Source organism: Carettochelys insculpta, chromosome 7 (assembly GCF_033958435.1).
Source record: "Carettochelys insculpta isolate YL-2023 chromosome 7, ASM3395843v1, whole genome shotgun sequence".
NCBI classification, from domain to species: domain Eukaryota; kingdom Metazoa; phylum Chordata; order Testudines; family Carettochelyidae; genus Carettochelys; species Carettochelys insculpta.
Window position 1 is genome coordinate 25357261 of NC_134143.1, and position 16977 is coordinate 25374237.

At 42.4% G+C, this 16977-nt stretch overlaps 1 protein-coding gene across 5 annotated transcripts in view; it reads right to left on the reverse strand.

The window, feature by feature from the left end:
• ANK3 (ankyrin 3) overlaps window positions 1–16977 on the reverse strand; it is a 508469-nt gene that overhangs the window by 163783 nt on the left and 327709 nt on the right. For all 5 annotated transcript variants that reach the window (XM_075000148.1, XM_075000144.1, XM_075000145.1 and 2 more), the window contains one exon: window positions 4707–4805. In XM_075000148.1, coding sequence (XP_074856249.1) covers window positions 4707–4805 — 99 coding nt within the window. The remainder of the gene's footprint in view (window positions 1–4706; window positions 4806–16977) is intronic.

The window sequence follows — 16977 nt, forward strand, 5'->3', positions numbered from 1 at the left end:
TCATTAGCCTCATTTATAAAAAAAAATCATGGAAATTGAGGCATACAAAGTCACCTGCCTACCATGTCACACAACAAGTCACCAGCAAAGCTGATTTCAGGTCTCTCGATTTCTAGTCCCATGTACGGTCCATTAGGCCACTGTCCCTTCCACCAAAACTAATGACATAATCATGTAAAAAGGACCTTACAGAGCACAACAATTTTTACTAGGAAATAATAAGAACTTTTTCATGGATCAGCCTTAAGGCTTTTTTGTTATTCTGAAAGAGTTCTATGAGTCATCTGAAAAGTATAAAAATTAAAATTATTTTCAAAAGATTTGTCCTGTGTGAAGGAAGTTCTTACTTGATTAGGAGAGAACTGAGCTAAGTATTTTTTCCAGAGGACAATACTCTAGTTCAATGCCAACTGAATGTCATTCAATGATATTATGCCTCTCAGCTTCGCAAATTCTTTCAAAATTACCATATCAGAGAGAAAGCCCAAGCAACAAAACTTCTGGGTTTTTTTTCCACTTTTCTGATGTGCATCTATACAATAAGATTTCAGGATTGTCACTCGGCATGTCACTCTGAAGTCTAGACGTCTGCAGAGTTGGTGTGAAGTGACAGAAACAGGCTACAAGCATGGCTGAGAGCTCTTTTGTTAAAAATATCACCAGATTGAATCATCATATTGTTTCACAGTCTATTACTTTCTAATTTTTAAGTTCTCAGCCATTTTGACTTTACAAATTACACCTATGTGGTATATAGCTGCAGTAAGTTATGTTCCTATGCTGTGCCAAGGGTCCTAGACTAATGTGGTATCAGAGGTAACTCAACAAATCACCATGCTTATTTTACAGCTAATATGCACATAATAGTTTACACACACAGAGTGGATTACTGGAACCAAGTAGCACACCCATACACTTAACTGCCACCAACGCAAATCAACACAAACCTCCTAGCACAAACCCCATCACCATAAATCAACAAAACTGCACACATAACACAACCAGCATACACAATAACCATAAACACACACAGCCTCTTGTACCACTGATGTCTGCGAGATGCTGGAGTTCTGCACCTTCTCAGTTCACCACTGGTTTTTCTGAGTCCTTGTTTTACGTTTGACTTCTGCTTGGCCTTGACATACACTTGTATCTTCATTGTGCAGTTGATGTCACTTTACCAGGCCCTAAACGCTTTTCTTTTTGTTTCATTCAGGCATTCAATTTCTGCATCATGCTCATCAAACCAGTCTTGATGCTTCCTGGACTGGTAGCCAATGCTTTCTGCACAAGCCCCTATGATGGCATTTTTCAATCAACACCAGTGCTTTTCCATATCTTCAGGGTGCACTGTCAGCAGCTTCCTTTGGCACGCAATCTGGAAGTCACTTTGTCTGATGGGGTCCTTCAAGACTTGTACATTGATCTTTCATCAGATGTCTCCTCAGATTTCTCTGTTTGGTGACTATCATAATCACCATTGTAGATCGAATAAGGTGGTGATCGGTCCGGCAGTCATCAGCACTAGTCATTGCATGTGTGTGAAGGACATCATGCCAATCCCAAGAGCGGACGATGACATAGCCTCTGAGTGCTTCAGTTGAGGATGTTTCCATGAAGTCTTACATTTGTTTTTCTGGTGGAAGTGGGTGTTTGTGATGACAAGTCCAAGTTCTGCACATTTCATAACGAGGAGCACCCCACTGGGAGCTGTGGTTGCCATCTTCTTCTTTCCCAGTGATAGTCAGCCAGATGTCCACATCTCTTCCAACCATGACACTGAAATCCCCCAAGAGAATAATCTTGTCTTCTTTGGGGATGTCTTTCAGGACTGTGTGCAATTGGGTGTAGAACTTCTCCTTCACGTCATCTTCAGCATCTAGGCTATGTCTACACTAGCCAAAAACTTCAAAATGGCCATGCAAATGGCCATTTTGAAGTTTACTAATGAAGCGCTGAAATACATATTCAGCGCTTCATTAGCATGTGGGCAGCCATGGCACTTCGAAATTGACATGGCTCGTCCCGACGGGGGTCCTTTTCGAAAGGACCCCTGCTACTTCGAAGTCCCCTTATTCCTATGAGCAGATGGAATAAGGGGACGTCGAAGTAGGCGGGGTCCTTTCAAAAAGGAGCCCCGTCAGGACGAGCCGTGCGGCGGTGAGCCACATCAATTTCGAAGTGCCACAGCCGCCCGCATGCTAATGAGGCGCTGAATATGTATTTCAGCGCTTCATTAGTAAACTTCGAAATGGCCATTTGCATGGCCATTTCTAAGTTTGGGACTAGTGTAGACACAGCCCTAGAGTTGGTGCATAAGCACTGATGACACTTGCCAGTTGTTTTTTGGCAAGCTTCAAGGAGAGAGCCACGAGGCACTCAGTGATGCCGACAGAAACTTCAGATAGGATTTTTGTCAGTTCAAGTTTTATGGCAAATCCAACTCCATGGTTTCATTTTTCTTCCTTTGGGGTTCCTTTCCATAAAAATATGTATCCTCTGCCTTCTTCTCTTAGCTGTCCTTCTTCTGGTCTACATGTTTCTGCCAGGGCAGCTGTATCGATTTTGAATCATTGCAGCTCGTGGGCAATAACTACCGTGCATCTTTCAGGTCACTCACTGTCTGGATTGTCCATTAGAGTCGAAATATTCCACATTCCAAAGTGTTCTGTTCAATTTCGACTGCCTAGAGGTGAACCCACTGTATATGGTTATTCAGTCAGGGAGATTAGGTGGACTATGTTTAGGGCACCTTTTCTAGCTCCTTCACCACGTGAGGTGAGTAGAACAGATCCTAAATAGGGCTGCTCAGTCATGGATGCTGCAGCCAGACCCTTCTACCACTTCAGTCCTTGAACTGGAATGACTGATATACGCATCCACTGCCCACATGCTCGTCTATAACTAAAAGTTTCCAAATTTCACAATCCTGCTCCCATCGTCATTCGCCAGTTGCTGTAGGGCTTAAATTTAGGAGGGTCATATGCAGAGAAAGATGGCTGCATGTGACTTCTTTTAATGGCTGTGTGTGACTTCTTTTCCCGTGGGGGCACAGTTGTACTGCAACTGTCACACAGTTCTTGATGGATAGAAGGCTGAGGTCCAATGACACAATGACTGGGAGTCTCCTGTCCACTGAAGCCTTTATCTGCCTTCACAGCCATTGTAGAATTGCCCTTGCTATCTGCTGCTTGTTCTGCCATTGAAGACTTTTAGGATCGTTCTTCATCTGTACCCTCCCCTCTGACGTTGCTGCGGGTATGCAACTTCTACGGTATCACTCTCAGATTCATTAGAACACACAAGCCCACTCACCGCAACCAGCTTATGATCCAGACAGTGAGAAAAACATCACAAAGCCACTGGTGAGTGGGTAGAATCCTGAGAAGAGGCACTTTGGAGGACAAAAGTGTGTATAAGGATAGCTACATGGCCGTCTCCCTCTCATTAAGATGTTTCACGTAAAACTGCAAAGGAAAGCTGGCTATGTTCCTGTGTGCTCACGCAGAAGTCCTTACTGTAGCTAGCAATGGGAAGGACTTCTAGGTACAGGATTGGAAGCCTTGGGATTTGGGGGTCAATGAAAATTCCACATCTAAAAAATACGCAGGCCCTCCCATCTGCTTCCATCAATTTAGCTATGCCCGCATAGATGCTACTGCTTCTGGGACCGGACAAAAAGTGACGCCCCAGCCCAGGCCACCTGCCAGATATATTCCGCTGGAAGCAAAACAAGCCAACAAGAAAAGCATAAAAAATGAAACCCAAGAAACCAAAACTTCCACAGGCAAGTAAATGAGGAAGGAGAGAGAATAGGACAGGTTATGAGAAGAAAGAAGCTGTCAATGTGATGGGGCATGGTATATAGGGAAAAGGGTTGTGGGTAAGGGATCCTGTGGGAGGGGCTCCAACAAGCTGCATTAGTACAACAGAATTTTTCATGGTAGATTCTTCCACCCAAGTATATCTGCTCTATAAGGAGGAGACAAATGTCTCACTTTCTCCAAAAGGAAGAGGAGACATATTGCACAATGCTATAATTTAAAAATTAGGTACGATGCTCTGACTTAAAATCTGAGAGGATTCCAGTGCTTGATTTCCCACTGTATAGGAAAGGTTAACAAATACTAACTTGTTAATGGGAACCACTGCACTTGAAGTAGACTGACTCTAATGAAGATATTTGAAATTTTCACTAACAGCTTTAAGGAAGTACGATGATGTTTTTGATATGTCATGACAGAACAGAGAGACAGGAAAGTGAAGAACTTGGTAATGAACCAACAGCATTGCAAGCTACCCCTCTGCAGAGGGACATTACTATGTTTTTATCTTTTATCCCTGTGGTATTTCTGGAACAAGCTAAAGACATAGTTTGTATGTATTCAGTATAGAACCGTCAATTCGAAACAAAAGTTTTCAAGACATCTGAATTCTGAGGAACAGCACATGCCATCTTAATATTTTTGTTCACAAAGAATTTTTCTTGTATGCAAATAATACCTCAATTAAACATCCACGAACAGTACATAGCCTTTGATAGATGTACAGACACATACTCAAACAGTCTATTTGGAGTTGCTTTAAATGGTTGTTAAAAAGCTGGAACATTCTCACAAAAGACTTAATCTATCTGAGATATACATAGATACCTCTAGAAACTGGTCCAAAATTATTCTAGTTGAAGGGTGCGTAGTATAATTTACCTTGGTTTTGGATAGAATGGGTGCCCCACGATCAAGCAGCATTTTCACAACCTGTTCATGCCCACTTCTTGCTCCACAGTGGAGAGGTGTCAGCCCATCCTATTGAACACAATGATCACAAGCCATTTTCAGAATTGTTCAAATTTATAAGTATGCATTATTGCACTGGATTTTTCAGTGTTGTTAACAATATGAGAGTAACACATAATTAATACCACTGAAGATCAAATAATATTCCTTTAATAATTTATTCCACAAATGACATGGTATTTTCAAACATTCTATAATCTGTTTGAGTGAGAATGGCATGGACAATTTGTAATTTAGACTCCAGCTACACTACATAAATTTGACTGCTACACTTATTTTTAAAAAATAGGCTCAGCTCATGATGGGTTTAAGCTAAAGACCTTGTTCTGAATGTGATTTTCTAAAATCATGCGTGCAATTTCACTCCTAATTCATACATGCATTTACTATGACTGCTTATTCAAACAGCCTTCAGTTTCCAAAGCTGTGTGTCAAATTGCAGGGATTCCAGGTACAAATTAGGCACTCCATGCACATGGATTTTTGAGTGATACACATTTTAGAAAATCAGGTCCATGATTTGATCAGTGTGGACGAGATAAATGCGTGCAGTTCCTGCTTTGAAAAACACATTACTTAAATTTGAAAATAATATTCTAAAATGGCATCAGTTTGCTTTTCGCTGGTCCAAAATAACTGAGCAAAATTTCTTGTTGTAAAATTGGGTTTAAAATATCATCTATCTTTCATAGAGTAGATAGGAACCTTGATGTTATCTGAATGATTGAGCAAGTCTGTCTAAACTTGTTCCCTTTAACAGACATTTTTAAAAATTCTACCTCATCATCATTTGCCAGGCATTAGCTGTTTTAATTTAAAATTACCTTTCTTAAATAAGTTGATGACAACTTCTGAGACTTACAAGATATTTACAAATTGATTTGATTATTGCTTGTCCTCTGCCCTGCTTACAATGTTTAAATAATCTGTTCTGTGCACTGAACACGAGGATGGAACATACTGTATGTGCCTTAAACAATTCTGAGTAAAGTCAGCATTGACTTTTTCACTGCCACATGACATTACACTTGTTACAAACAATAATGTCATGGCTTCCAGGAAAACAGAAAAGAAAAATTAAGTATTTTCAGTCATAGCAAACCTTCTTCTTTATAATTACCAAAACAAATCCACCAGAGATGGAGCAGCATAACATACATACAGTCTGGCTGCATCTACACTATCAAGTTGTTTCAAAATATTTTTTGAAAGAAGGGGTTCTTTTGAAATTTCCAGCGGAGTGTCCACACACAAAAAGCATTCGTTCAAAATTAAATCAAAAGCACTCTTCCTCTCCCATTTCAGGAAGAACACCTTCTTTCAAAGCTTCTTTTGAAAGAAAACGTGTAGACATCTCATGGGCCCTTTTTTTTCCGAAAGAGCAGTCCTCATGGCACCTGATTTTTCAATCCCTGGCCCATTCTTTAGAAAGAGCAGGGCTGTGTGGATGCTCTACTTTGAAAGAGCAGATCGCTCTTTTGATCTGCTTTTTTGTGCATGGACTAACTCTTTTGAAAGAAGTTCATTTGGAAGAGATCTTCTGGAAGGGCTTCTTTCAAAAGATCACCGTTGTGTTGACGTAAACTGTGTGCATAAGAAATACTTCAGTGAAAATTTCCCTTAACAGAGATATAGTTAAATAAGCCAAAAAATAAGAAAAGTATTATCATTTTATATACAAATAAATCTGGGGTCTCAAACTCACAGTCCACGGGCCACCCCGGCAAGATCAGTCGTACAATCTAGCCCAGGAGTCCAAGAAAGCAGAGATGGTGGTTGTCCATTTCTGTTGCTCAAGCTCCACTCCTTTCTGCCATAGCCACACCCCCTTCAGCACATGGCACCCTGGCCCCTGAGGGACTCAGCCTCTGTGTTTACTGAAGGGGGCCTGGCAGAGGGTGAGCAGTGGTCAGGGCCTCCCATACTCTCTGTGGCAGCAGGAGCTGTGTGGGGAGAGAGGGAAGGGTGGTCGTGGGAAGAGGCAGGCCCTGAGCAACAGGAATGGACAGGTGACCCCCAGCCTGCTGGTACTCCCAAGCCAGACTGCACAACTGCTCCAGCCAGGGGTTGCTTATGGGCCATGAATTTGTGACCCCTGTAATAAATTAAGGAAGGGATCTGTCTTCCCCAATGGCCTATACCTACCCTCCCAAAATGTATATAGATTGTATTGACTAAAAAATGTGTCACTGTGGTTCCTAAACTGATTACTATCTCAAAGTACTTAACACACTGTAGGCACTGTGCTGTACACACTACAGTAAATATCTTAGAACAATTAAGTAGTTTATTGCTGGACACTTTTCTCTCACATATTGCTTCCTTGACATCCCTTAATTTGTTTCTCCAAGCTAAATCATTAAGTTATGATCTGCTCGGAGGAAGGAGCAACCCAGGAGTAGCTGTAATTGACATATCCTCACAATCCCTTATTGCCTTGGCCTTCGTATTTCATTTTAAGTTTCAATGCTTTAATTTTTTCCACAATGCTGCTTGCCTTATCTGTGCAACTGCTTCCATTTAAGTTGATGCACTGCCGCCACCCTCAGGACACTCTCTCAGCTCACATCAGCCAGTGTGTCTGCCTTCTTCACATGCGGGGCTGAGAGCCAGGAAGAGCAGCCAGTTGTTTGGAGCCCTGCTGCTGCTCTGTGCCTGAGGATCCTGGTGGGGCAGGGATGCAGGCCAGACTGAATGGCTTGGTAGGCTGCATCCCACCTGTGAGCCATATCTTGCCCACCCCAAGCCAGAACCACTCGCAGGAATGTTTTTGTCTCATCCAGCATTGGGAGGCTTACCCAGAATTCAAATGAGCAGCAAGAACAGTGGTATGGCTACCCACGATGCAGCCCTGTTAGACCTGAAGGTAGCCAGGGTACAGGGCATGCACTTCTTTGACCTAGTGAGGACATGCACCTTCGACTTAACAAAATTGGATACTAAATGTCAACCACAAAAAATTCAGCCTAATTTGGTAGTGTAGGTATACCCTAAATCTAAACATATAGGCTAAATCTACACTAGAGAGTTTTGTCCTCAGAAGGGGTGTCTACACACTTAAAGCATTCTGTCAACAAAGTCTTGACAGAACTCTGCATTTTCCTCGACAGTATTATCCTTCAAAAATTTGAGGCATAACAATCGCTGCACAAAGTACTGTTGACAAAAGTGCAGTGTAGCCACTTCTGTTGACAGAGCTCTGCAGAGCTGCCTTTCTGCTGCCAGAGGGCAGTGCAGTCTGGTGGTTCTCTGTCGACAGAGCAAGTTGTGTGTGTAGAAGCAATCTGCTGACAGAGGTTCTGTTGAGATCACTCTGTCGACAGCAACTTCTGTGGACATATGCTTCTAGTGTAGATACAGCCATATTCCAGATCTTTACTCCAATAGAGAACTGTTGCATTCTAGGACTTATCACCAGCTGGAAAACTCATTCAAATGTAACTAGAGTGGTATAAGTCAGTGGAGCCACTGGGGATGTCATTACGGTTGCCAACTCTCCAGGTAACTCCTGGAGCGTCCAGGAATTAAAGATCAATTTTTAATAATAGAATATATATATATATATATATATATATATTATGAGACCTCCAGGAATATATCTAACCAAAATTAGCAAATCTAGATGGTATACACAGCCAGTCAAGTGGCAAAGAAGAAGGGAATGGAAGTTGGGTAGGAATGGTGTTAAGGAAGTTAAGTTACCATATGTTGGTGACACTTGCTATCTGGTTCTGGAATTCTGCACATTGTATACATTTATTTCTAAAGCCAAGACCTGACCCCTCAATACTCCAAAACATGCCAACATGTGACCATCCACCTATAGGCGCATCTTCACTAAGTGGAAGATTGACAATGGCATGATCGATCTTCCGGTGTTCGATTTAGTACATCTAGTATGGACATGCTAAATTGAATTCAGAGTGTCTGTGGGCCTACCCCCCAGTTGTGCAGGGACTGCTGCTCCTTGTGAGGAGTAAGAGAAGTCGATGGGAGTGGCCTTCTGAAGTGGAGAATATGTGGAACCACGAATTAAGGTACATCAACTCCAGCTACATAATTAACATAGCTAAGATAAAAATATGCTGCTCAGTTTTAAAAGAACTCTACCATTATTTTTTAATAAGGCTATGAAATACATTTTGTTGACAATAAGAACTTCTCTACTGTATGTAAATACATGCTCACAATGGAAATACACATCAGAAGGGCTAAGATCAACAAAAACTACACACCATTACTTTGCAGTTTCTAGAATGTCTTAGAACAAGACCACTCCCTCACAATACAAAATGTGGAAAGTGCACATAACAATGTTCACACATTGCTCAATGTTTTCTACAGCACTGACAGGATTACAGCACTTAAGAAAAGCACTTTAAAGACTACCAAAATGATTTATCCAGTGATGAGCTTTTGTGGGACAGATCCACTTCATCAGATCAATCTCATTTCCACTACAGACTGACATGTGTAAGTACAGAGGTCCAAAAACCAAAAATTGCAATAAAAACTGACAAATCAAGTACACAGCATGAAGGAGGGGGCTGAGCACTTAAGAAATACTTTTAAATGGCAAACAGTAGCTGCCAGATCAATCTCAACTTTCATAACAACTAGATTTCTGCATCTCCCCTAATTTACGGTGAATATGAAAGAGCAAACATATGATGAAGAGGCACGGAAGCATAGAAAGCTTCCCCTCCCGCAATGGATGAGGCTAGACAGACTCCACCCACAGCATATACAGTGCACTAGGAGACTGATCAGATAATGCATTATCATCTCCAGAAGAACATCTGACAAGTAGGGACATGTCAAGATCCCAGTCTGGCTCAGCAGAAAATACTGGCCCACAGATACTGGAAAGCATACAATATTCTTTCCACTGATCTTAAGGAAAATTGGATTGCAGTCCCAGAAAAACAGTCAAGCAAGCTCCAAAATACAATGCCTGAGCCTGCCCCTTTGCCAACAGGATTACTGGAGAAGAGAAGGCAGCAAACAGATTTGCTGAATCAGTCAGGGTTTGATTTGGTCCCTATTGCACATTAGTAAGGAATTTAGATACATGTTTGAGGCAGTGGATCTATGTTGCTGCCTGCTTCTGTAATGCAACTGCTCTTGAGCGTTTGTCAGGATTCCCACTGTACACTGAAAATCCATTTATCAAGGAGAAAGCATTTGGCTATAAAAATGTTTTGTACTGCAAAGGCATCAAGGGCTCAGGCCAAAAAGGAAAGGGTTTATTTTTGCTATGTAAAAGCATAAACAAAAAAACAACAACACACCCATGAAATGTGCAGGCTGTTGTTTCCAGTGTGTACAGAACTCAGATTAAGGGTTTATGATAAAATAAGGTATTGTGATAAAAGTGGCTGTTGTACATTCAGCAAGGCTGTTTTCTTATTTATTGCGCTTGACAGTATCAGACGTGAAGAATAAATATATTGTAAGTATTAGGATGGAAACTCTGGCTCAGAAAAACAATTCCAAATGATTATGACAATAATTGACAGATTAAGGACTCTAAGTATTTACTGACACATCATTTGTATTATGGATCCCTCGAGAACCTGAGAGGAACTCCGACTATGCCAGTCGGAGAGCATGAAGAATTGCACTGGATTTCAATAACAGGAGCACACACCATCTCAGAGGATGTTTCTCTTTCATCAGCCTCTCAATATATACACACACGTATGTACCCAGTCTCACCTCCATCAGCACCCACTCAATGGGCTGACTTTCAAGGCCAGTAAGGTCCACCTAGGGTATTCTTTTCCTCCTCACTCAGCTCCTCAGGGCTAACATGGGTGTGGGATATTTGGGTTTCACAGGAGAAGGCAGGACCTGGTGGGGATCAGCCCACTCTTGTTTGCTTATACAGAGGAGGGAGTGGAAAGTGGGAGGGACTGGGGATGCAGGTGCTTCCTCTAGCTGTTGCAGGGAATAACTAGCCTCCTGCTAAAAAAATAACTATTAAGACACTTCACCAGTAGCCCCTCCCTGGGACAGCATAATGGTATCTTACAGACACTTTGTTACCAGCGTGGGTCCTGCACTAAAAACAGTGTGATTAGATGCAATGACTGGGCCCACTGGTTTGGTTTTTGAATCCAGCCATCAGTGAGCAGTCAGTGCTATACAACTGAAACATTATGTCCTCTACAATTATTCCATGCATATCTGAAATCCTTTGAGACAAATCTCAAACCCTATTGTGCACAGGGGAATTCTGTTGGGAATGGGGGTAGAAGGAATCTTCCCCACAAAGGGTTTGCTATGTAGTAATCACTGCAGCCTCAAGGCCATATTAATCTACTTGGCTACTTCACTGCACACTAAGCATGTAGCAGACTGTTCCAGCCCTGCTCTATTCTTATGGCACTCTGCTGCAAACCACACCTTCAGTGCTGCAAAGGAAGGGAGGGCAGCAAGATTTGCTTTTCTGATGCATTCAAAACAAAAGTTGTATCACAAACATGAAGTTATTTGTGTTGTTACTGTACACTATGTTATTTCTTATGCAGGTTTTATGCAGAATCTTACATATAGTCCAATTAATCTTAAAATGTCTTATATGGTATGTTTTCATGTAGATATGAGTGCTGGCCTTTGATTTAATTGCTAATCAGTTGAATACAGATTTCACACACTTTTTTGCTAATCCAGAGTAAAATGTGCTTGCTGTGTGTTACATACATAAATTCAGTTTGACAGCAGCAGCATCAGACAGACAAAATAAGTCAAGTTAATTTAATCAGCCTCAGTAAGTGTGCTTTATTTGTTACAAACTATTCTGGAAGAGAGATGGGGGAAAATCATTAGGGCAATTTTCAGTAAACGAGATACATGAAGTATTAACTGATCTTCGCTCAGAATGTCATTATAAATGTTCTCAGAGGGGTGGCCGTGTTAGTCTGTAGCTTCTCAAATAACAAGCACTCTTGCAGCACCTTAAAGACTAATGAGTTTGTTAGTCTAATATTGTAAATGTTGAACAGTAACAGAGAGAAAGCTGTGCTAGTCTATATACTATCAAAACAAAAAAGCAGTCAAGTAGCACTTTGAAGACTAACAAAATAGTAATAAGCTCACCTAATAAATTATTTTGTTAGTCTTTAAAGTGCTAGTTGACTGCTCTTTTTTATTGTAAATGTTGCCATTGATAGGCATTCCTATAGAAGCACTTAGGTACGGCGCAACAACAATGCTTATTTGCTGACAAAGATCTTTGGGAATTCACAGAAATCAGAAACTTGCTGCTGCAGGTTATGCAAAAAGGGGGCAAGGGGTGGAGAGAAAGAATAACTGTAAAGCAGAAGCAATCTCCTGAGCCAGGCAGCCATGCCGCAGCCCCAGCCATCCCCAGTGGCCAGGGAGTGTAGGCAATTTTGGGAAGGCAATGCCTTTCCTTGCCTACATTACCCACCACCCATGCCCACAGCAAAGTCTTACCCACATCATTGTGTCCTGTTTTTGCATTACTGAATGTTTCGGGTATATACCATGATTCCTTGTGTGGAGGTATTTTTGGACCCTTTCCCCAGTAACTGTGTTCTTTGGAAGGAATTGTTGGAAGGTACTAGAGGACTATTAATACTGAAGTGAATTTTGCCTGAATCCTTGAAGCAAAGCAGGAAGGTTCCAGCATGAGTTATACTGGTCCCATAACTTCAGTTGGACATTCTAGCTCAGAGGTCAGCAACGTTTTTGAGGCAGAATGCAGAAATTTGACCTTTTGACCACTCTTTACGGTCTGAGTGCCAGGGATACTTTTTAAAGTCACTCATAATCCTACTTACAACAGCTTCATTAATAAATAAATTAAGAGGTAGAGCTTTGCCATGTAGGTGGTGGTTGGTAGCATTAGCTGGCCTCTTGTTAGTCCATAGGCAGTATGGCTTTGTGCAAGCTCCTGGCTGCATGTGGGAGGAGGGAGGTATGAGCTCCTGCCTTGCATGCTGAAGAAAATTGGCTTGTGTGCTATTCCTGGCACCCATGCTGGGGACTGCTAACTCCTAACCCAATCCCTGCTTCTAAATCTAGCTCAGAGGTTTTTCTGGCTACGTCTACATGTGCACGCTACATCGAAATAGCTTATTTCAATGTAGCGACATTGAAATAGTCTATTTCGATGAATAACGTCTACACATCCTCCAGGGCTGGCAACGTCAACGTTCAACTTCGACGTTGGGCAGCACCACATTGAAATAGGCGCTGCGAGGGAACGTCTACATGCCAAAGTAGCACACATCGAAATAAGGGTGCCAGGAACAGCTGCAGACAGGGTCACAGGGCGGACTCAACAGCAAGCCGCTCCCTTAAAGGGCCCCTCCCAGACACGGTTGCACTAAACAACACAAGATCCACAGAGCTGACAACTGGTTGCAGACCCTGTGCATGCAGCATGGATCCCCAGCTGCAGCAGCAGCAGCCAGAAGCCCTGGGCTAAGGGCTGCTGCACACGGTGACCATAGAGCCCCGCAGGGGCTGGAGAGAGAGCGTCTCTCAACCCCTCAGCTGATGGCCGCCATGGCGGACCCTGCTATTTCGATGTTGCGGGACACGGATCGTCTACACGTTCCCTACTTCGACGTTCAGCTTTGAAGTAGGGCGCCATTCCCATCCCCTCATGGGGTTAGCGACTTCAACGTCTCGCCGCCTAATGTCGATTTCAACTTTGAAATAGCGCCCAACACGTGTAGCTGTGACAGGCGCTATTTCGAAGTCGGCGCCGCTACTTCGAAGTAGTGTGCACGTGTAGACGCGGCCTCTGTGTGATAATACAGGGATTACAGACAAAACCCAGGTCATAGCCTAGGTCAGCAGTTCAGCAAAAACATACTCTGGGTCTCACAATTGGTTGCGAAGAGGAAAAAAGAAAGAGGCAGAAGGAGTTACTATCACACTCCTTATTTAGTTAACTAAATAAATTACCCTAAAATCAGTGCTTTTTTTATGCCAGTACTGAGTACTGGCACCTCGGCAGCTCCAGCTACAGGAATCCCAGTGGAGGCATGAGGGGCGGGGAGCCGGCTGAATACCAGCTCTCATCTTTTTTTTTCCCTTTCTTTCAAAATAAAAAAGCACTGCTAAAAATCTATGCCAGTTGTGGCTGAAATGCAACAAGGTGCCAGACGAGAAAGGCATGGAGCTCAGGAGAGTCCAGGAAAAGAGCAATTCATTTTCAAATGTTTTATGAAAATGCTAGTTACAAGCAGGAAGACAACTCAGATTACAGTGATTGCTGATGTTACCTCAAAATGTTAATCTCTCACCAACCTTAAAAGTTATGGGGATAGCTGATGAAATCTGGAAAAGGTTTCAGTTGCTATTTGATAAGTACATGAAAATTAAAGAGAAAACTGCTTTGTTTTATGCCATTAAATAAATATATAATTACAAGCCTGGTCTGCTGTGTAAAAAAAATCCTCAAAAAAACTAAAACCACCTCATAAATGTAATAACTACAGAGTGGAATAATTTACCCTAAACCCTTAAAAAGTTAAAACCATTAAACATGGCTTGTCTATAAAACAAAATACAAAAAAGTATGTGAGGTAATTCCTCTGTTTTGCCTGCAATCTGCAAGGAAATTGGTAAAAGAAAAGAAATATTATTACATACCCTTTTTCGGTAATTCCTTTTTCAGCTCAAAATTTATGTTTATTTTTTAGACATAAAATACACCGTAATGCTGGCAACAAGAGAAATAACACAAAACATTATTTTTGCTGCAACAGTAGATTCATGGTATTATGAGTTGCTTTTTTAGCTGGCACCAGGTTTTTCTGAAGTTTAGAAAGAAAAGAAGAACATCTTTCTTTCCTAATGGGGAAGTGGAATATTATTACTTAAAACACTAGTTATTAAAAATATAATATACAGTCTTGTTGGGTGGATTCAATTTTCTGCAGCTACATACAGAGTTAGGAGCATGCTAAAATCACACTCCCTTTATAAAAACTGATAAAATCAATAAAAATAGGGTCAGAACAAAATTCTACCCTAAGCATTTTAAAACAAAAAGCAGCCCGCAGCTCAGATTTACACTTTCCCAACCCAGGTGAGAATAACATGTCCATAATTGATCTTCCAGCCATGAATCCTCATCATGATTCAGGATAGACATGATTTGCCAGCTGTTGTAGGTGCACTAAGATGACTTTTGCAAAGGCTTTTCCTGGAATACTAAGGCGACATTGACCTAACCCAAAAGATCAACCTGCTCAGGTTCGATATTCTGGGGGTTCAATTTTGTGCACATGGTAGGGACACGCAAAAACTGACCTATTAGGGGCCAGCAGTCAACCCCTGTACTCCTTGCTATCTCAAGAGGGAGAAACTCTCCTGTCAACCTTCCTCAGTGAAGATGGCCAGGTAAGTCAATTTCAGATAAGTCAATTCTAGCTATGCAATTGCTGTAGCTAGAATTGCATATCTGAAATCAACTTATTTTCCTAATGTAGACCAAACCTAAGCAGTGAGGTACCCGGTAGCTGTTGCAATCACCCTTTTCATTTTTATTTTTTATATAAAAAGCAATGATGTTTGTGTCATGCATCTGTTGTGGCACCCCACCCTCTTAGCAAAATTTAAGTAGCAGCTGATGAAGGTATCTTTCCTGCACTTGAAGTTTTCTGCTAGGATGACATCTTTCCCAGTTGTCTTGCCATTTGATAGCAAATCAATGGTTTTGCTTAGCTCTTCTACAGAGGGCTCAACATGTAGAGCTGGCAAAAAACACAGAGAGAGTATCTGGTCCAGTGATTCACTGGTGATGTTTCTTTCTTGTGAATGCAGCTCTGAACAGTCTTCAGGCCAATGAGACAATATATTGCTTTTAAATGTAATAATTTCACCAGTGTGCGATTTGAGAGGGGCAACCTTGTTGACAGTGAAACCTAGAGCTTTCTGCGTGTCAACGGTGAACTTGTTGCTATCTTTTGGCTTCTTCTTGTGTGTCAGATGGGGTGTGTATTTAATATTGATGAGAGGTAACAGTTCTGCTTAGTTTGTTTCCAAACTAGCCCTTTTCCAATGGTCTCTTTCCCAGCACCACCCCTAGCTGTGATAGTTGGGCAAGTGCCCACTACTGCAAAGGAAGGGATAAGGCAGGCTGGAGGGAGCATGTGCAGCTCTCCCAGTCACTAAGTGAAAGGCTCCTGGGGGGAGCCAGTTAGAAGGCAGCTGGCTGGAGCAGAGCTGGTTCAGTTAGGCCCTAGAAGGGGCAGGACCAACTCCCAGACAGAGCAAGCACTGCAGCAAAACAGTGGTGGGCAGGCTAAGCGGGGCTAGGGAGAGGCTCTGGAATGACTGCCAGATCACTGGCTCCAAATTGAGGCCCGGATGGTTCAAGGGGGCCATAGGGGAAGTAGCCCAGGGAGCAATGCAGTGATGGGAAAGAAGAGGAGGGCAGAACCAGACTGCTGCCAGAGGGTACCTGGGCCAGGACTCAGAGTAGTGGGTGGCCTGTGTCCCTCCCCTTGTACTGCACCTAGCCATGCCGGCGTAGCCCTAATAAACTGTAGTCTGCCCTGGATGTGAGGGGCCAAACCAAAGCTCCAGTCGGCCACAGTGGTGGATGCCCTGAAGTGAACCAGGACTGCTGTACCCTCCCCTGGAAGGGGACAAGGGACTGGTAGAGTGGTCACTGCCGGAGGGCAGTGCCTGAAGAGGACGCTGCAAGCCAGATAGCAAATGTGTCTGGAGAGAATGGGCAGCAGACAACGCACCAGCCAGAAGGAGGTGCCCTGCTGAGGAATACTAGCTAATTCCTGGACCAAGCAGCAGAAGGCACCACGGTGGTGAACTGACCCCTTTACACTCATACGCAGAATACGCAGCTGTGAAGGACACCCAAAAATTTGGGGCATAACTGTGTCTTAATGACCACCCAACTGCCTCTCCTTATCTTTGCTCTGTGGCTCTGCTTCTGTTTCCTGTGTAGAGGATCTAGTTAACCTGAAGGTGAAAAACTCTGCCTGAGCTATTAGCAGATACTGAACCTGTGAAAGAGCCATCCAAGTGATAATGAAGTCATTTAGCAGGCATTTGCCAATGCCAGGTATATACTATCCAGTTCTGAATTTACTGTGTTAGTCTCTGGGAGCTTAGTCTAAAATTTGCTTTAAAATATTTTATTAGTGTGTGCTAAAGAGTATAAAATCACAAA